At 43.9% G+C, this 20,603-nt stretch overlaps 2 protein-coding genes across 2 annotated transcripts in view; both read left to right on the plus strand.

The window, feature by feature from the left end:
* The window catches only part of LOC105566137 (low-density lipoprotein receptor-related protein 2), a 52,846-nt gene extending 38,070 nt beyond the window's left edge, over window positions 1–14,776 (plus strand). The window contains exons 12-30 of the mRNA XM_012019908.1: window positions 7–952; window positions 1,038–1,239; window positions 1,693–2,692; window positions 2,811–3,459; window positions 3,609–4,779; window positions 4,873–5,293; window positions 5,412–5,620; window positions 5,732–6,127; window positions 6,316–6,883; window positions 6,982–7,225; window positions 7,320–7,927; window positions 7,999–8,291; window positions 8,412–8,929; window positions 9,007–9,244; window positions 9,321–9,575; window positions 9,652–10,158; window positions 10,373–11,348; window positions 11,424–11,523; window positions 11,639–14,776. Coding sequence (XP_011875298.1) covers window positions 7–952; window positions 1,038–1,239; window positions 1,693–2,692; window positions 2,811–3,459; window positions 3,609–4,779; window positions 4,873–5,293; window positions 5,412–5,620; window positions 5,732–6,127; window positions 6,316–6,883; window positions 6,982–7,225; window positions 7,320–7,927; window positions 7,999–8,291; window positions 8,412–8,929; window positions 9,007–9,244; window positions 9,321–9,575; window positions 9,652–10,158; window positions 10,373–11,348; window positions 11,424–11,523; window positions 11,639–11,914 — 9,577 coding nt within the window. The 3' untranslated portion in view covers window positions 11,915–14,776. The remainder of the gene's footprint in view (window positions 1–6; window positions 953–1,037; window positions 1,240–1,692; window positions 2,693–2,810; window positions 3,460–3,608; window positions 4,780–4,872; window positions 5,294–5,411; window positions 5,621–5,731; window positions 6,128–6,315; window positions 6,884–6,981; window positions 7,226–7,319; window positions 7,928–7,998; window positions 8,292–8,411; window positions 8,930–9,006; window positions 9,245–9,320; window positions 9,576–9,651; window positions 10,159–10,372; window positions 11,349–11,423; window positions 11,524–11,638) is intronic.
* Window positions 14,777–15,549: 773 nt separating this feature from the next.
* Window positions 15,550–17,025, plus strand: LOC105566138 (tctex1 domain-containing protein 1-like). Its single transcript, XM_012019909.1, has 4 exons — window positions 15,550–15,559; window positions 15,687–15,823; window positions 16,017–16,210; window positions 16,530–17,025. The coding sequence occupies exons 1-4, from the start codon at window positions 15,550–15,552 to the stop codon at window positions 16,693–16,695; spliced, it is 507 nt and encodes a 168-aa protein (XP_011875299.1). The 3' UTR covers window positions 16,696–17,025.
* Window positions 17,026–20,603: the final 3,578 nt, after the last annotated feature.

Here is a 20,603-nt window from a genome sequence, read left to right on the forward strand (position 1 = left end):
GGGCAGCTACTACTGCAGCTGTATCGATGGTTACATGTTGGACGCCGATAAGCACTCGTGCAAGGCGTTTAATCACAGCGCTGCGTTCTTGATTATCTCCAATAGACATACTATTCTTGTGGCTGATCTTCAGGATCAAGCGCTGGAACGTGTTCCCATCAATGTAGAAAACGTCGTGGCGACTGCCAGCAATATGCACACAGGTACTATTTTCTGGTCGGACATGAAGCTGAAGCGAATCTCGCGGTTAGATCGAGGTAGTGATCCTCAAGATATTATCAGTACCGGTTTGGATCTGGTGGAAGGTCTAGCCTACGACTGGATTGGCCAGAATCTGTACTGGTTAGATTCGAAACTGAATACAATCGAAGTAGCTAAAGAGACTGGAATTGGAAGGATGATTCTCGTCAAGGAGAATATTACGCAGCCACGTGGAATGTGTTTAGATCCCAGTCCAGGTGCAAGGTGGCTCTTCTGGACCGACTGGGGTGAAAATCCTAGAATTGAAAGAATTGGAATGGACGGTACCAATCGATCGACCATCATCAGCACGAAGATCTATTGGCCGAACGGTCTAGCTCTAGATATCGCAAATCGCAGAATATATTTCGCAGACAGCAAGCTAGACTTCATCGATACTTGTCTCTATGATGGTAGCAAGAGACTGCAGGTTCTAGCTAGCTCGCACTACCTTCTGCATCCTCACTCGCTCACTCTCTTTGAGGACACTATGTATTGGACTGACAGGCAGCTCAATCGGGTACTCTCGGCACACAAGTTTAAGGGCTCTAATCAGACGGTGGTCTCGCATCTAATTTCACAGCCTCTTTCCATACACGTACATCACGCGGTGCTACAACCGATTTCTGCGAATCCTTGCGCTAACGCATCCTGCGAACATCTATGTCTTCTGTCGCCCAGTAATCCAAAGGGATACAATTGCAAATGTCAAGTGAGTGATTATGTAGATAATAGGAGACTATCCGAAATTTGATTTATTCAGATTGAATAACTTTCTTTTCTGTCGTTTATTCCAGGTTGGATTTAAATTGTTATCTGACGGACGCTGCATGGAAGAGGAGACGCCATACTTAATGGTTCTTCGAGGTTCTCAGATCGTTGACGTTTCTTTGACGCCTAAAGAAGCCAAGACCGGATACATCACGCCCATCGTAGGTGTGGAAGGCGGAAGATTTATCGAGTACGATAGAAAGGATCGTATTATTTACTGGCTGCAAGGTATAACTGTTTTCTTTAGCTTTCTCTAATGTACCATAAAGCTTTCTTACAACTTTTTACAAAATGTTTCTTATAAATTTTATAGTTTTTAAAATATTTCCTTCATTCTTTCATACTTGAAACACTTCAGAAATACTAAGAAAGTTTGTATCTTTTCTAGATTTCTTTACACCTAAATTCTGAAACTTAAGATTTTTAAGATTTCTAAATCTACAATTTTCGAAGATAATTTGTAAAATATGAAAAAGTTCAAGACATTTTATTAGAAATCTTTATAAATATAAAATATGAAAAATTCTTAAAAATATTATAGGACGTTATAATTTTTTTACCAAGGTACTTCCTGTTTTACAAAATCTTCTTAGGCCTTAAAGATTTAGATTTTTTAAGCTCTAAGAAAGAATTTTTAAGTAGCATTTTATTATTTCTTAACAATTTTATTATTTGCTTTAGGCAAAGATAGTGACGACGAAAATGGCACGATTTATTCCATTCCATACAACGGCGGTAACCGGACAGAGTTTCCAAATCCCGCCGGCGATACTGGCATTGTTGGTTCACCAACCACCATGGCGCTGGATTGGCTCGGGCGCAATATGTTTATTGGCAACAAATTCGCATCCAATATCGAGGCTATTAAATTGGATGGCAAGACGCGATTCCGCACAATCATTTTGGCAAACGACGGAAATCGTACATCGGTATCTAAACCGAAGGCGATGTGCGTGGATCCCCTTGACGCACAAATATTTTGGGTGGACGACGGAGGTTTCGGAGTGCCTCAGAAGATCGGACGCGTAAACATGGACGGTAGCAATCCGCTGGTCCTCGCAGAGAATCTAGAACGTCCTGAAGCAATCACCATCGATATATCTAGCAAGACGCTGTACTTCTCATGCCAAAATCCGGCCTTCATCAAAGCCATGTCAACAGACGGTCAAAATGTCCACACCATTCTCACTGCGGCAAACAACATGGCAATGCCTAAGGCAATAGCCGTCCACGAGTCTCGTCTCTACTACCTGGACCCACTTTACGACAAGATCGAACGCGTTGATCTACCTAACGGCGACAACCCAACCACTATCATTGATAACGATTCTGAGCTTCGTACTCTAACAATTTATAAAAAACGCGCGACCGGATCCCATCCTTGTCTTATAAATAACGGCGACTGCGAGCAGCTTTGTCTGCCTGCGTCTGGTGGTACACGCGTTTGTGCCTGTGGAATGGAATATAAAAAGGTCACGGAAACCAGATGCGAACCTTACAAGACTTTCGCGGTGGTGACTCAATTGGATATTGCCAGGGGTTACAGTCTCAAGGACTCCAAGGAAGCAATGATACCTATTACTGGAGTGGGTCATCATATCCTTCACGTTGACGTACATTACGCGGGCAACTGGATATATTGGGTGGAATTCAATCGAGGCATTTGGAATGGCATCTTCAGGTAACTATCGACTGCTTCTACAAATGTTAAAATGGAAAAATTTTTGAAGCCATATTTTCTTCACGACGACGGTACAGTAATCAAAGTTAATCGACTATTAATTTCCGTTATATTTTAGAATACGACCGAACGGCACGGAATTGCAACAGGTAGTCAAACAGGGAATTGGTTCCAATGGAATTCGTGGTCTTGCCGTGGACTGGATCGCAGGAAATCTATACTTCGCCAACGTCTTCCCGCACGACAACTACGTGGAGGTCTGCTGGCTGGACGGTTCCAACCGAAAAGTGCTCGTGAAGACGACGACAGACGCTCCTCGGGAGCTGGCCGTGAATCCTATCAAACGATACTTGTATTGGATCGATTACGGACAATATCCTCGAATAGGCAAGGCCTTCCTCGACGGTAGCAATTGGTCTCCCATTGTGACATCCGGTATCAGCACGCCGCGCGATTTAACGATCGATCTCGCCACGCACGATGTTTATTGGGTGGACTCGAAACTGGACACCATCCAGAAAGTGTCCTACACCGGCGGGAATCGAGAGATAATCCGTAGAAATCTGCCGAATCCAATGGGCGTTGCTATTTTCGGCGGAGACGTCTACTGGGTGGATCGAAATCTGGCCACCGTTTTTAAGGCGAGCAAACTGATGGGCAATACCAGTCTTCCTGTCCCCGTCAGAACAAATCTGCAAAAGCTCAGGGACATCGCCATCTTCGACCAAAACAGTCAACCACCGGATATGTCGAATCCTTGCTCGCAGGTAAATACAGAGATATGCATAATTGTTTAAGAAGGTAAAATTACGTTTTTCAAAGCAGCTTCAAACTTTTAAAGAAACAACTCGCAAAAATAATTTCCGAACAAAGTTAAAAAGACAACAAGTAAGGAAAACAATTCTTGTTTCTACAGGTAACGAATGGCGGATGCTCTCAACTATGCTTCGCTTTCCCGAAGGACAATAATAAATCGTTCACTTGCGACTGCGCCGTGGGGAATATCTCTTCCGACGGTCGCACCTGCGAGAACGTTAAAGAGTACCTCGTGTTCGCTACGCGAACTGAGATTCGCGCCATTAATATAGATCCGCACAACACTAACGTACCCTTCGCCCCTGTCGGGAACCTAACGAATGTAGTCGGAGTGGACTTCGATTATCAGGACAAGAAGCTGCTGTTTACTCAGATTCGTCCTTGGGCGAAGATCGCGTGGACGCCGGCGGATCAACCGTCCTCCTCCAATCTGCACACGCTGATCAGTAAAGGAATTAATCCCGAAGGCATTTCATACGACTGGACTCAGAAGAAGGTGTATTGGACGGATTCGTCCAACAACAGCATCTACGCAATGGACATCGATGGATCTAACTTGGTGATGATCGCACGCGTGGATCGTCCGCGTGCCATCGTCGTTGATCCCTGCAACGGTTCGCTTTACTTCACGGACTGGGGTCGTTTCGGGACGTCCGGCAAGATTTTCAAGACGACCATGGCGGGCTCGCTGAAACGCGCCATCATCGATAAAGATCTCTCGCAACCCAGCGGCCTAGCGATCGATTACGACGATCGGATGCTATACTGGACCGATGCCGTGCGCGAGAAGATCGAGCGGTCCGATCTCGAAGGAAAGAACAGGGAAATTCTGGTTAGCGCTACCATCTATCCCTTCGCTATCACTGTCTTCAGGGAGCATATCTATTGGACGGACCTTCAGCTTCGTGGAGTTTACCGAGCGGAGAAGCACACCGGGGCCGACAAGATCGAGCTGGTGAAGCGACTGGAGGACTCGCCGCGAGATCTTCACGTCTACTCCGCGGCTAGACAACAATGTACCGTTAATCCTTGCAATATTAATAACGGCGGCTGCGACGAGTCCTGCCACCCGGGCCACAACGGCTCCGCGGAGTGCAAATGCGGCGACAACAGCAGGCTGGTGAACGAGGACAGAATGTGCGTGCCGAAGAACGTCACTTGCGACGGGAACAAGTTTGCTTGTAGAAACGGCAGGTGCATCTCCAGGATGTGGGCGTGCGATGGCGACGATGACTGCGGCGACGGGTCTGACGAGGCCACCAGTTACTGCTGTGAGTGCCACAAAGTTCGAGATAAATCAGTCCGATACGAGTGTCCCTGAAGAGTTCGAAAATAGAAAATCTCCATGGATCTTTATGTTTCAGCTTATCACTCGTGCAGCCCGAACGAGTTCCGTTGCAACAACGGCCGGTGTATCTTCAAAACGTGGAAGTGCGATCACGAGAACGATTGTCGGGACGGTAGCGACGAGGAGGGCTGCGTTTACCCACCATGCGCGCCGGGAGAATTCACCTGCGCCAATCACCGCTGCATCCCGCAATCTCAGGTGTGCAACGGCATCAACGACTGCAAGGACAATGTCACTTCCGACGAGACGCACGAGCGATGCCCTCGCAACACTACGTGCCCGATGAATCATCTCAAGTGCGAGAAGACGAACATCTGCGTGGAGCCCTACTGGCTCTGCGACGGCGACAACGATTGCGGCGACAACAGCGATGAGAATCCGATTCACTGCGCCCAGAGGACCTGTCCTCAGAACAGCTTCCGATGCCCGAATCACAGGTAGGATTCCGCGTTTGATGAATAATTTTAATAACCAGATATACGTTTACAAAATTATTTTGAAATGATCTCTTCCCTTAATAGAAAGGTATTTTCTAAACGCAAACGCATTGTCCAGGTGTATCCCGGCCACTTGGTACTGCGACGGAGACGACGACTGCCTGGACGGAAGCGACGAACCTCCTGGTTACTGCCAATCCGAGGGTAGGACATGCTTCGGCGATCTTTTCACGTGCGACAACGGCAACTGCATTCCTAGAATTTACATTTGTGACGGGGACAATGATTGTCTGGATAGCTCTGACGAAGACGAGCGTCATCAGTGCAGTAAGTTTTTCCAACCGTCACGCGGAACTTCGATATTTGTAGTATTTCAATCCTGCATTACGATGCAAACCTGTTTTCCGCCGTCTCAAGGAGTTAATTAATTTTTATTAGACGACAGAAAGTGCGACGAAGAGACCGAGTTCACTTGCACAGCGAACAAAATGTGGAATCGCGCCCAGTGCATCCCGAAGAAGTGGCTGTGCGACGGAGACCCGGACTGCGTCGACGGGGCGGACGAGAATGTGACTCTGCATCACTGTCCGGCGCCGACTCCTTGCGCCGACAATCAGTTTACGTGCAACAACGGACGGTGCCTGAACCGCAACTGGTTGTGCGACCACGATAACGATTGCGGCGACGGTAGCGACGAGGGCAAGTTCTGTAACTCCCAGTACAAGCCTTGCAACAGCCAAGAGTTCACCTGTCAGAACTTCAAATGCATACGCAAGCAATTCCGCTGTGACGGCCAGGACGATTGCGGCGATCATTCAGACGAAGTAGGATGTCGTAAGTAACAATTGAACAATCGAGTACTAAACTGCGCGCGAAACACAATTAATCCTCCAGTCCAACTTGCACGTGAAGAACGGTGACAATTTTTACTTTTCCAAATATGTGTCCGATCCATTCTTTTCCAATCTTCTTCCTGGCGCGACACGAGGTATTATTGCAATCGATGAAAACGTTTTTTCTAGCGTCTAAAGGAAAGAACACGACGTGCCCGAATCCGAAGGACTTCATGTGCGCGAACGGCAACTGCATTGACTCGCAGCTGGTGTGCAATAAAGACCCGGACTGCGCCGATGAGAGCGATGAGCCGGCGCATTGCAACGTGGATGAATGCGCTCGCGTCGAGATGAATCAGTGCGGGCACAAATGCGTGGACACGCCGACTAGCTTCTACTGCGAGTGCAATCCCGGCTACAAGCTGCTTGCGGACGGCAAGGCCTGCGACGACATCGACGAGTGCATCGAAACGCCCCAGGTGTGCAGCCAGCAATGTGAGAACACGCCCGGCGGTTACTATTGCAAGTGCAACGAGCACTGGTACGACAGGGAGGCCGACGAGCACACGTGCAAGCGACGGGACAACGTTCAGCCGTGGATCGTCTTTACGAATAAGTATTACGTTAGGAACATGTCGATAGACGCGTCCAACTACAGCCTGATGCATCAGGATCTGATCAACGTCGTTGCGCTCGACGCGGATTACAGCCAGCAAATGCTATACTTCTGCGACGTTACAGCGAAAACAATATACAGGTACATTCCATGTGCTTGTTTTATTTAATGCTATAACACGAAGATACATCTCTTTTACCGAGGAGACTATTTTATTTAAATGTCTTGCTGTTGTTTAGAGCATCGGTGAACGGCGGCGAGAAGGAACCAATCATTCGTCATGACAGTCTGGGTCTCGAGGGTATCGCTATAGATTGGGTTGGTCGAAAACTGTATTGGCTGGATCGCCACGCGAAACACCTAGACGTCGCCGAACTTGACGGCACGAATAGGCGCACATTGAAGAGCGAAATTGCAGACCCACGCGCGATCGCGGTCCATCCCGGTACCGGATATCTGTACTATACGTCCTGGCATCTTCAGGTGAATGTCGCATTGAGCATCGCGGTTTCTTCGCGAGTAATTGTACCGTAGGCAAAGTTACGGTAACTCAATCGTGAATCACTGTCTGTTTCAGGCGTACATCGGTAAGATAGGCATGGACGGTAGCAACTTCTCTCAAATTCTGAACTGGGAGAACGATATCGCTTGGCCGAACGCCCTGACGATCGATTACTTCACCGATCGCATCTTCTGGGCCGACGCCCACCTGGATTACATCGCCTTCGCCGACCTCGACGGCCACAATCGGCGGATCGTCCTGTCCGGCGCCTCGGTGCCGCACGTGTTCGCCATCACTGTGTTCGACGACTTCATTTACTGGACCGACTGGAATCTAAAGGCGATCAGCAGAGCGGAGAAGTTCTCCGGCGAACGCCTACAGGTGCTGCGCAACACCACCCATCGGCCCTACGACATTCACGCCTATCACCCTCTTCGGCAGCTGCCGTACAACAACCCCTGCGCGGTAAACAACGGCAATTGCTCGCATCTTTGCCTCATCGCACCGCCCGCCAGCTCGTACTTGCGCGAGGGATTCGGTCAGCCTGGAGTCACCACAGCCAAATGCGCGTGCCCGAATCAGTTTATTCTGGAGAAGGACAATATGACATGCGTATCGAACTGCACCGCGGGTCAGCATCGTTGCGGTCCGCCCGACGAGAAGTGCATCCCTTGGTACTGGAGGTGAGACATGCTTAGATTACTATTGTTTTATAAATAAATGACGGAGGAATTACGACGAAAATTGTACGCAGGTGCGACGGAGAAAAGGACTGCAAGGACGGTTCCGACGAGTCGTCGAGTTGCCCGACGAGGATCTGTCGACCGAGCGTGTTCCAGTGCGCGAACGGAAATTGTACGCCGAGCGTGACGATCTGCGACGGAATTGACGATTGCGGTGACAAGAGTGACGAAGCTAAGTGCGCGCTCGAGTGTGGGGAGCTCGAGTTTAAGTGCAAGTCCAACGGCCGATGCGTACACGACTCCTGGAAGTGCGACGGGGACGCCGACTGTAAGGACGGCAGTGACGAAGATCCTTCTATTTGTCGTAAGTATCAGATATCTTTTCTTTGTACTGTTTTTTACTAGCTTCTCTGTAGTTTCGATCGATCAAGTGTACTCTTTCTTTTCGTCTGCTACAATTCCTGCAATTTACATTACTTTTTAGACAACCGCGTCTGCGACTCAAGCACCGAGTTCAGTTGCAAGAATGGCAAGTGTATACCGAAGTTATGGATGTGCGACTCCGACAACGACTGCGGCGACGATAGTGACGAGCCGGCCTACATGTGTCGGCAGAAGAACTGCACGACCGGGTGGCAGCGCTGCCCGGGACACGCCAACTACCGATGCATTCCGAAGTGGCTGTTCTGCGACGGCAAGGACGACTGCCGCGACGGTTCCGACGAGCGTCCGGAGAACTGTCCGAAGTGCGATCCCAAGATGGACTTTAAGTGCGCCAACAACCGGTGCGTGCCGAATCAGTGGCTGTGCGACTTCGCCGACGACTGCGGGGACGGTAGCGACGAGACGGACACGATGTGCAAGGACAGGTACCGCCAATGCTCCGAGTCCGAGTTCAAGTGCAAGAACGGCAAGTGCATCGCGTCCAGATGGAGATGCGACAGCGAGGACGACTGCGGCGACAACAGCGACGAGGAGAAATGCCATCAGTGGGTGTGCAAGGTACGTAAATGGATTGGACGACTAGCAGTCTTGTTGCCGCATTACGATCTCATATTGTATCTCGCTGCTTGTCGTAGAACGAAAATTTCCAATGCGCGAGCGGTCACTGCATCGCATCGTATCTTCGTTGCGACGGAGCGCGAGATTGCCGCGACATGAGCGACGAGGTAAACTGCCCACCGAGATACCCCGGAGGAAGGTACTGCCCGCAATCGCGATTCCAATGTGCCAACAACCTTTGCGTGTCGCTGAACGACATCTGCGACGGCACCGACGACTGCGGTGACAATTCCGACGAGAGCCCTACCATTTGCGGTGAGTCGATTGCTGATGCTCTGACTCCTCTGCAACAAGAACGGGAGGATAAACGTTGTTGCGTCTCTTTGCGTAGCGAACTTCCAATGTGACACGCAGAGACGATTCCAGTGCGCCAACCACAAGTGTATCGCCAGGTACCAGTTGTGCGATGGGATCGACAACTGCGGCGACGGCTCGGACGAGAACAACATGACGATGTGCGTGAAGCAGACTCGCCCGTGCGACCCGATCACGGAGTACACCTGTGCGAACAAGAAGTGCATCGACCACATAAAACTCTGCGATCTCGCGGATGATTGCGGGGATCTGTCGGATGAGTTGGGATGCCGTGAGTCTCGTTTCCGTTCTCATCACTCGCACTCCATAGGCGGTAATAGTCGTCATTACCTATGTTGCATTTTCAGATCACAGCCAGCATTGCACGGACGCCGACCGCGGCGGTTGCGCGCACGAGTGCCACAATCTCATTGACGGCGGCTACATCTGCACCTGCTATCCTGGTTACATAATCTCGCCGGACAACCGAAAGCACTGCGTGGACGTGGACGAGTGCCAGACCGGTAACCACCAGTGCTCTCACATCTGCACCAACTTGAACGGCACGTACGCCTGCTCTTGCCGGCACGGTTTCCAACTGTCGGACAGGCACAGCGGTGTGTGCCGCGCCGAGAACGATAACGTTGTCGTGCTGTTCGCCAACGGACCCGAACTCCGCGCCTACGACCTGCGCACCAGGGAAGAGATGGACGTGATAGACAACGAGAAGAGAGTGCAGGCCATCGATTTTGATCCGAAGGCGGAATACGTTTTCTGGATTGACTCGTACGACAACACCATCAAACGGTCCTACATGGTGAATGCCAAAGAGGGTGAAGCGAAGATTGGACACGCGCAGAACCTCAATATGATGAGTATGTATCATTCGATTCTATAGTTGGTTAGTTGGGTTTTACTGAAATAATGATGTAGGGTTTAAAAAATTTTAGTTTTCCCAAAGTTCAGATTTTTTAGCACTTATTTGACTTTTCCTATCGCTACGTGGAGCAGCCTTTAAAATTAATAAATCTCTTATCTATTTACGAGATAAGTCGCGCGGTAAGTTTCACTATGTATTTATTTTTATAGGTGACTCCAGGCCAACGAGCTTAGCGGTAAATTGGATCGACGGTAATTTATACTGGAGTGAAATCGATCTATCAGGAACCACTCCTCGCGGGCAAATTATGATGTCTAAATCGGACGGCAGGTATCGACGTAGCATAATCTCAACGAATCTCGAACAACCGACAGCAGTAGCCGTGGATCCCGAGCGAGGGGAGATCGTATGGGCCGACTCAGGTAATCAACCAAAGATTGAGATAGCCTGGATGGACGGAGCCAGACGCAAGTCGCTGGTGACAGAACGAATCGCTAGTCCTTCGTCGCTCACCATCGACTATTCCATGGAGCACACGCTTTATTGGTCTGACAACAAGTTGGACACCATTGAGGCGATCAGTTTGGCCGGCACCAACAGACGAGTCGTTTTGAAAGGCAGACCGCTCAGGAGTCCAATAGCGCTGGATGTTTTCGAGAACAACCTTTATTGGACCACCAAGCAGACGGGTGAACTCGTTCGACAGGATAAATTTGGCAGAGGAGTACCGCAGACCATCGTTAAGAATCTCCCTAGTCCCGGAGGCGTCAAAATCTATCATCAGCTGAGATACAACACCAGTCTGAGAAATCCATGCCTTGACGATCAGCAGTGCACTCATCTGTGCGTGGGAATTCCTGGTGGACACCGTTGTCTCTGCTCAGACAGCGTTGGCATCTTTCAGCGCCTGATGAAGGACGACGAGAGGCTTTGCGACGCCACAAACGAAAGGCCTCTGCCAGAGCCCAGAATATGTCGCTGTCAGAACGGCGGACGGTGTCAAGAGTTGGACGACAAGCTGGCGTGTAACTGTCGCGAGGAATTCCATGGAGAATTCTGCGAAACGGCGGCGGTCGCCGCTCGTGCGGGCGGATCCACCGCCGCTATAGTTATTCCCATAGTCATATGCCTGCTGGTGCTGTTCTGTGTCGCCGCGATCTTCATGGTTCTCAAGAAACGACCATTGTAAGCATGATCATTTTAAAATTTAGTAGTGCAGAATACAAACAATCTTTTGTTAAACTTGACCAATGGTTATAGTGGCAAGCCCGGTGGCCTCGGCAGTCTCACAGGCGCGCAAAGTGTTTCTTTCCGCCAAGGCAGCAATGTAGAGTTTGGTACAGAAGCTCATGAGAGGATGGTAAGTCCTTTGCTCACCATGATTTAAATACGTCGTCCTGGATAAATCATGTATTGATGCAATATGTCAATAAATTTTATTTACGTGTAATCATTATGATATGTTGCGTTTGCAGGAGCCTCTCGACGTGGAGTACAACTTGAACGACGTTACCAATAAGAACCGAGATTTCAGCAATCCAATGTACGATGCGGTGAACATGGAGAGCGGCACTACGAACGGCACCGGCGCCGGCAGCATGTACGAAGTGCCGGCGGAGATGAAGCCCTCCAGCATACAGCACAAAGAGCCACCGCAGCTGCATCTGAAGAGGAGAGAACTGGACCCGACGCCCATCGACTCGGGGAAGGATACTCAACAGCTGGTCGAGGAGGACAAGTCCGAGTGCTAGGACTATTCCAATTTAGGAATTCCTTCAGATCTGTTGTGCACCGAACTTGATACGCAAGGTGGAGAGATTTCACGAGTCTGCGAAGAACACATAGGGACACAAACGTAAATTAGTTTACCAGTTTTACGTAAACAGTGCGAATCACTTCGCGACTGCTCGTGTACGTTATTTATTAAGCTATTCATCGAGATGTTTTTAACGTGTGGCAGATTGATTAAAGGTTCTGTCTCATCTAGTGATCCGCGGATATGAGAATATCGGGATCTCTTTCTGAGAAAGAGAGGATATAAAATGTTGTGAGAGAGAGAGAGAGAGAAAGAGAGTCTTAGATGGTTCTATAAAATCTCCAAATCTTCAAATGGATTTTAAGATTTGGAGAGCTCTATATTTTATATTCCTTTTCTTTCTTTCAAATTCCGGATAAAAAAAATTTAGGGACGTTTTCGAATACCTTTGACGAAAGAGATATTACGCAGTAATCATAAGTCCATAACTTCGCGTGTCCTTGCATCTAAGAATCTCGATGTGTTTAGGTTTTTAATTTTCTGCCTCCTCCAGACCTATGAGGATCTCTGACCATAGATTCTCATAAAATCTCCAGATCCCTCGAGCCAGGAATTGTGAACTGGCTTTAGGATCTTGAAATTTCGGAGAGTAACGAAACGGCCGCCAGACAACGGACTGGCCAAATGAGTCTCTAGCATCGATTCCACGGGGAGAATAGGGCGAAAGCAAATTGCAATAGGCACTGACTGTGTCATTTTTTACTAGGTGTGTGATTTGTAAGTCTTGTAAATATAATTGCTAACAAAGTATAATGTTCATGTTATCCGTGTACCATAAAAGATGCAACACATTCCATTCTTTCTCAAGGTTGCTGCTTGAAGTGTAACGATAACGCGGGACACTTTCAATAGCTAGGATGTGTATGTATATGTGTGTGTATGCGTGCACGTGCGCATGGTGCTCGAATTGGTGCGCTCAATTCTTAATTAATCCTTTACAACACTTACCATGACATTTCTTTGTTTTTTTGTAACATTTTGCAACTTGCGACAGTACGACGAAATCATGCTACGAAAGAGAGCAGTTTACTATTGTTTTACAAAAAAAAAACTTGTGTTCCAAAACGTTTGGGGGTTCGATAACATTTGTAAAATTCGATGACTTTAGTAATTCAAGCGTGTCTCGCTTGTTTTTACTGTACAATTTGAGCACTTAGTGCACGCGTGAAATTTATTCTCAACTACGATACCGCGGGATCAGATTTAACTTCGATTGAAATTTGATCAAGCTCGAAGGTATTGACCAACACCTTATTATTTAGCTTAATTAAATATTCTCAGTTTCAGTTCTTTTTCCCTTCTGTTCTTTCTCTTTATGTATTATAAGATAAAAACGATGAGAAATCTAATATTACTTCTATAACAGCCAATAACTTTGATGAAAGTTCAATGGCGAATATTCTCGAGGTTGAAAATAATCTCGCGATTAACTTGTTGGTAGTTGAGCGTCAATGATGCACGTACGTCCGTTCAAAAAGCTGTATTCTTAGCGGAGTATTTTTGTAAGGCGTGGCGTTATATAGTTTTTTATGTTGAAAAGTGGCCTTTTCCTTGTTACGATAAGTAGAAGCGTGCGAACTCGGAGGAGTGAGATAGATGTTTCTTCACACATGAGCGTTATTAAATGTTATTCTTGTGAATGTTATTACAGAGCACAAATTGATTTTACGACAGAAAGAAAACATCTCTCGCGCAGTGAACATTGTGCTTTCGGAACCTTCGCCCGGCCGACATCATTGTACATTTTTTTCTAGATTATGTGAGGTACTCCTCCTGCAAAAGATGGCTGAATTAAAAGGAATTAGAATTTATTTCACCAGATTAACTTCCTAAGTTTCGAAATCAGAGATTTATTTCAACAGTTTTGCATACTTTCCTCTTTCTTCCTACTTCTTCCTTAATACTGAACAGTTAGCACTGTTTTGCGTTTTCTTAACAATTTCATACATTCCATAAAAATAGCGAACGACAAACAGAACCAAAATAATCTCCATATATTTTAATTTGCATTAAAATATTAAATATTTGTTTTAATTCCCGACTATGTGAACAAGGTAATTAAAGTTGGTTTGTAAAAAAAGAGATATATAAATTAATTACTAGCAGAATAGTATCGATTATTTCGAATTCAATTCTCAATGAGACAATCAATACAAATCGAGCGTCAATTAATTCCTTTTAATACATATATTTTTTGCAGGGTCAGTAAGCGTAATTCTTCTTCCGCACAAACTATGATTGCAATGTCCCAGTATCCTGATAATTATTCAATAGTACAACTTCCAAGTCCTACGAGAAAAATTAATTCGTTAAATTCGATCTTTCGGACTTTTACAATTTTTTTATCTCGACAACATTTAAAAATAAAGTGTCCTTTAATTGTGTAAATATTAGAAAGCATTTAAACACGTAGATTCTAGAGAACAGGCGCCCTCGCAAAATAATCAATCAATAAATACAAGGATATTTCATTTGTACCTCGGCAAAGAAAGATTGAGATCAACGTAAGCACGTTATATACACACACGTTTCGCGAGAACCAAGGGAGGAGAACGCATACTGACCCACCCTCCACACAGATTATTATACATAAAAGAGTATATAAATAAATAAATATATATATATTTTTTGTTGCAATCGACTTTGACCTGGGCAGGACTCCAGAGTGTCCTAATATTATTATGATGTATCAGTATTCTGTGTATTTTTTTATCGAGTTGACAGAATAACAATTGTTAATATATTGTGCAAAAATATCGAACAGATACCGTCCAAGAATAAATTGTAAAGTTGACAATCCAGTTTTCCCTATGCCCATGCAAATGCACATGCACATGCAAGTTGCACCCTTTATGCCCGATTACATAAATTGCAATTTCTTATAAAAGCATATCCATTCCTTTCCCACTTGTACGTCATTTCTATTCCGTCCACAACTTTCCTGGACTTATTTTGATTATAATTTCGGTATTTTATTCGATATATTGAGATTACATTTTTCATTTTTTCCAATTTCAAGCATTAATTTCCAGCAAGAAATGACTCGTCGATCGATGTCGAAACGATGTCAATCATCGATCATCGATCATCGATCGACGAGTCATTTCTTACTGGCTTGTGATTTATTTTTATGCTAGACAATTTAGAATGTTACTTTTTTCATGTCGATCGCACGCCTCTCGATCATTCTTGTGTTTCTGAGTTGCATTATTGAATCTGCATTCTTTAAAATTTAACATACAAGAATAATAGAGATGATTAAGTACACTTTCGACGAACTTCTATTATGGTATTATGTAAGCAATTTTATAAAAAGGCGCCCCATAATTATTTTTATAAAAGTTAGTTTAATAGGGAAATTATGGGATACAATGATAGCAGAATAAATTGCTGCAATTTCAAGGGGGTTGAAGTTAAAAGCTAAATGTAATTTTTGGAAGTCATGTTAATCGTTTGATATACATTATACACGATTTTTATATCAATCTGTTTGATAGACGATATACACGATTTTTCTATTCATTTTTATTTATTATTTTATACTTTTAAATAAAACAATTTGCAACAAGCATGGGCGCAAGTAAGTTCTAATTAATAACGATTTAAAAGCTTGAAACGGGGTCTCGTTACAATATGCATTAATGATTACAATAATTGATTTGATACAAATAACAATAATTATTGGATACATTGCTAACAATTCTCAGGACAACAATCAGTACCGAGGGCATGGTCCGCAGTTGAAAGAGCTATCCGCCGCTCCAAAACCAGAACCAGCAGTCCACAGAGCATTGCAGGAATTCCAAAAAGTCTATTCTTTCGCATAGAAAAAGGTGGCTTCAAGGTATTGCACATAAAAACTGCAAAATTCCACGAGATACAAGAAATTTTGCACATTACTTTAAACATATTTATAACCCCAAAAATTATTATTACAACGAACAAAGGATTGCAGGGAAGAGAAACGCGATTTACTCAGAGTTTCTTTAAAATGACTTCATTTAAATATGAAGACGCTAACGAAAATTGTCCACCAGGTTCCGAAGTATCAAAATACTTACCGTCTGGAAGCTTACAAGCCCTTCAAGTGCGAGGTTGTTGATTTAATCTTGATCGGCGTGATGCAGGAGTATTTAGCCAGCTTGAAATATCATCCTCAGATTTGCATGCAAATCTGCCAGAGAATGTCGGAAGAAGTGCGCGACAAGATTTGCAGGAAGTTTTATGATCGGTAATAATGTCAAGTCGATTAAAAAAACTATGTTACACCTACCATTGTAATAATCATCTTGAAGAGTTACGTGTAAATGTATTTTCGAACTCGTTTTACTTTGTTTCTGATGCATCATTAAGTTAAATAAATTTAGAATAATTAGTAATCACATTTTAACTTTACCATTTAGACCATCACGACTTATCTGATAATATATTTTAATTGTATAATAGAGCGAGAGTATAAAATGTTTATATTTACGTCACTCGAGTGTAAAGAATACACTTTTTTACCCGAGCAACTTCATCTTATCGATTCATCTTATTGCTGCTTCCAGATACAAAGTTGTGGTTGTCATGTCGATCGTCCAAAAGTTAGGGCAAGGCGTGCGAATAGATTTTAGCAAATTATGGGACGTTCAGAGAGACGCGTACTCCACCCATGTGATCGAGACTGCGGAATATTTTGCGATAGGCCTCGTCGTGGGAACTTATTACGAGTGAACGAGTATTAAAGATCGATGGAGGGATTTTGTGACGATGAGCAACTAAGCCCTAGCAAGCGTTAATTCTGAATTACACAGAAATAAAGAGCGTTTTACACAAAGTTTTAGAAATGAAAGCATATATAGATGAAATTAATAAAATCACGGTTTAATGGAAAAGTGCACTGTACTCGTAATATAATTAAACTTCGATCGAACGTTCGCCGATGTTATTGCTTGAAGAAAGGATCGTTGATCCACACACACACACACAAATTAGATCACGTGTGTTTCACGTTTTTCTTTATTGTTATTAAATTAATATATATATCATTCGTATATATATATTTATATATTTATGTATATATTTATATATTTATATATTTATATGTGTATGTATATAACAGCGACAAGTACAATGTAATGATTATTAATAATAATCGAAGGGCACCGATGATTATAGATGAGAACCCAGGGCAAGATAATTATTGTAATGATATTAACAATGGCAACCATAATAATGATGATAATGATGGTGATTTAATAATAAGTTGATCAATCTTTAATTAATACAGTCGTATATTCCCTTAAAGTCCGTTCTTAATACTTATATCGCGCTTTTATAGATACAGGGATACAGAAAAATAATACCGCGCGGCCGTGGTGGAATGTTCTTTTTTTTAAGTCGTATATAATATACATATATATATGTATAATATTTATATAAAAGAGGCGCGAGAGCCTTAATTAATTAATTACAAGCCAGCGCCGCCGCGCCGGCGCCCCGTTTTATTTACACCGCAAAAATTAAGCGAATTTTGAGAGAAAGACGGACAAGAGTTCACTATGCGAAATCGAATCCCCCAATTTTCGAAATCACAGCTCGGTAGCGCGAAACTCGTGCGAGCACGAGTTTGCCAGAATACGAGTTACCTTAAAATTTTGCAAACATTTTACAATTGTAAAGTTCGTTTTTATATTCTCGATATATAATTTCGTCTGCTTTCGTAGAAATATCCACGGAAATGAAAGCATTTTGCACGGAAACCCGCACGAAAAACAGTCCCAAATATCGAAGTGAACAATACCTGCCCAATTGGTGCGTTTTTTTTTCGAAACAAAATATAAAAGAATAAAAAATTACCACCACGAAACGTTACGCTAGTCAACTTTAGTAGAATAGAAAAGTATATTTACGCAAAAGCCGTCTGGTCGAGCGTTTAACGGATTTTTGACTTCAAAAACTACGATTCTCATTTCGCAAAAGAGAATCTCCGTGAATTTCCCTCCGAATTCGCCTATCTTTCGCGGGGTTCCTCCATAATAATTAGGATTAATTGTAGCTTTACTTACAGTCCTACCTGCCGATCAATTTTACACGCACGAGCTGCACTATGTAGATCCTTGGTCCATTTTTGACGCATACGTTTATTTACAAGGGCGGTGATTCGCCGCATCGCAAAAATTACAAGTCAACCGCTCGATCGGGGATTCTACCGAGATAACGTCACTACTTTGTCCTTTTTACAAAGTAAAAAGAAACGATTAATTATAAATAACATAAAAAACACAATATAAAGAAACACGTTTGTACATTTTGAATTTCCAGCTTTCAGTATCTTGGAAACTGGATGCCAAGTCAAAATCCAATTTCAAAAATGTCTGGAAGCAACATGATTCTACTATTGAAAATACATTCCTTAAAATCTTCCTCTTCCCTCACTTTTACTTGCTCATAATTCAAAATTTATTAAGACTCTATTGAATTATCAAACTCCATAAAATTATTATTAAAGACTTTAAAAATGTTATTTTCCTTAATTTAACTTCTGCAATTAACAGAAGCGCCGCGCAACTTTTGAGACACCCCGTACAATGAATTCCACAAAAACTATCGTCTTGCACAGCCATAATAAGATTAATTAAAGAAAAAATTTGTTCGATCGCGCAATTTGCTTGTAATTTTTGGCTTCTAGAACAACCATAGTCGGGATGAAACTACCCTCTTTCTTCCCTTTTTCGTTCTCTCTCTCTCTCTCTCTCTCTCTCTCTCTCTTTCTGTTCCTCTCTCGCCTCCACGAGGGAGAGCGAGACATTCCACCTCGCCGTGATCGGTATGGAATTATCGAAAGTTCTCAATTTATTTATCTCCATCGTGTGTGTACGTGTATATACGATTGTTCATATATCCATGTACCTCGTGTATACCGTATATGTGTGTGTGTGCGTGTGCGTGCGCGCGTGTGTGTGTGTGCGTGTGCGTGTGTGTGTGTGTGTGTGTACGTATTTGTTGCATGCTATTATCTGTATATAACACATTTACAATAATAACAATACGTTGCTCGTCATCGACGATCCACCTTAACTCGCGCGTATGTATACGCTTATATTTATAATATTTATATATAATAATCCGAAAAAAAGTTTAACAGGGTGGTGAGGCCACCCCGACACACGCACGCACACACATACAACACACATACACACACAGAAAACACACACATACACATACACACACGCACACAACTTTCTTCCCGTCTCATTCTCTCCCATTCCTTCGTGGGATCATCGAATCGTATATCACAAAGTTTCCAAATGCATAGTTTGGATTAAATGCGAGCAATAGCAATGACAATCGTGGCAACTGGTATGACAATGCCTGCAAATGACGTCAAGTTACGTTGTGCATCCCGCACGCATAATGCTAATGTAATTGTCTGGCGAATGCGAAGCGTCGCCGCCGCACAGTTCTTTCAACCGCTTTGAAAAAAAAAAAGTACAAAGGCTTACGAGGCCGAAAGAACAAATTAGAAATATTTAGCACGTCGTAGGTACAGAAATATCAGAAGAAGGTAAACGTGTATGTGAGAAATTTTTTTCCTCCCGCAACAATCTCGATCGCAAATTTACATTGTCCCTTGCACTTTACCTTCACTTTACGTTCAATATATTATTTCCTCAAAGTTCTTTTGTTCGTTTAAATTCATCGAATATCGAATGGCGAAACGTGCACTCGAATTGACCGTAATCGTAACTACAAGCGTGATTCCACAGATTTGTGCGAAATTAATTACAGGACAATTTCAATAATAAAATGGAATACCCGCGCGTATGTACACACACGTCGTATGTACACGTGGCGGTGAACGGAATAAATTAGGGATTGAAACCAGTATGATTTTCCGCGCTACGCGTAGATATGGAAGAAACGGCGCGTCCATTGTTACGAAGTGCCAGTAAGATTGGGATCTGATCCCTCGCCCTCACTAAAAGAGATTACACGATTTCAATCCCCCGAACAAAAATCATCAAATTATCTCACGCGAATGCCTCGCGTATCTGTCTCTTCCACACCTCTTCCATTCCCTCACACTTCCTCACATTCCCCCTATCGCATTTCGCAAATGTATATTTACAGACTTTGGAAATTGATCAAGAATTCTGATATTCTCGCCTTCCTTTCTCTCATTACCTTTCTCTCTCTCTCTGTCTTTCTCTCTCACACTGTTATAAAAAATTGATTCGTTTCGCCTTAAATCGTTAACACTTTCCTTCCGCCTCCTCTGCCTCGGACCTCCCCTTCCCTCCTATCCTCGACGAGGAGTCAATCATCTGGGTACCAACCGGATATCTCGTCAGTTATTCCTCTTGATATTACATGCATCCCATGTTTTCTTGTACTTAGACTTTCGTGATATTCGATATTAAAGCGCAATGTAAAATTCAGGACTGTACTTTAAATCATAGTAAAATGCAAGATTTTGTTATGTCGCACTTTAATATAAATCTCGTTAAAACATTGCATAAGATTGCATTGGTTGGAGATATTAACGTTAAGATTGTAACGTTCCAAGTAAACGACTAATATTATTACACAAAATTAAAATTCGTTTTTGTTAAACAAAATTGGAATATAATTTGTTAAAG

Source organism: Vollenhovia emeryi, unplaced genomic scaffold, assembly GCF_000949405.1.
Source record: "Vollenhovia emeryi isolate VEMERY1.0 unplaced genomic scaffold, V.emery_V1.0 DF939147.1, whole genome shotgun sequence".
In the NCBI taxonomy this organism is placed as follows: domain Eukaryota; kingdom Metazoa; phylum Arthropoda; class Insecta; order Hymenoptera; family Formicidae; genus Vollenhovia; species Vollenhovia emeryi.

Coding starts and splice junctions, on each gene's coding strand:
- LOC105566138 (XM_012019909.1), top strand. Junction 15,824..16,016: donor TAGAAAAAGGTGGCTTCAAG/GTATTGCACATA, acceptor ATTGTCCACCAG/GTTCCGAAGTATCAAAATAC. Junction 16,211..16,529: donor TGCAGGAAGTTTTATGATCG/GTAATAATGTCA, acceptor TGCTGCTTCCAG/ATACAAAGTTGTGGTTGTCA.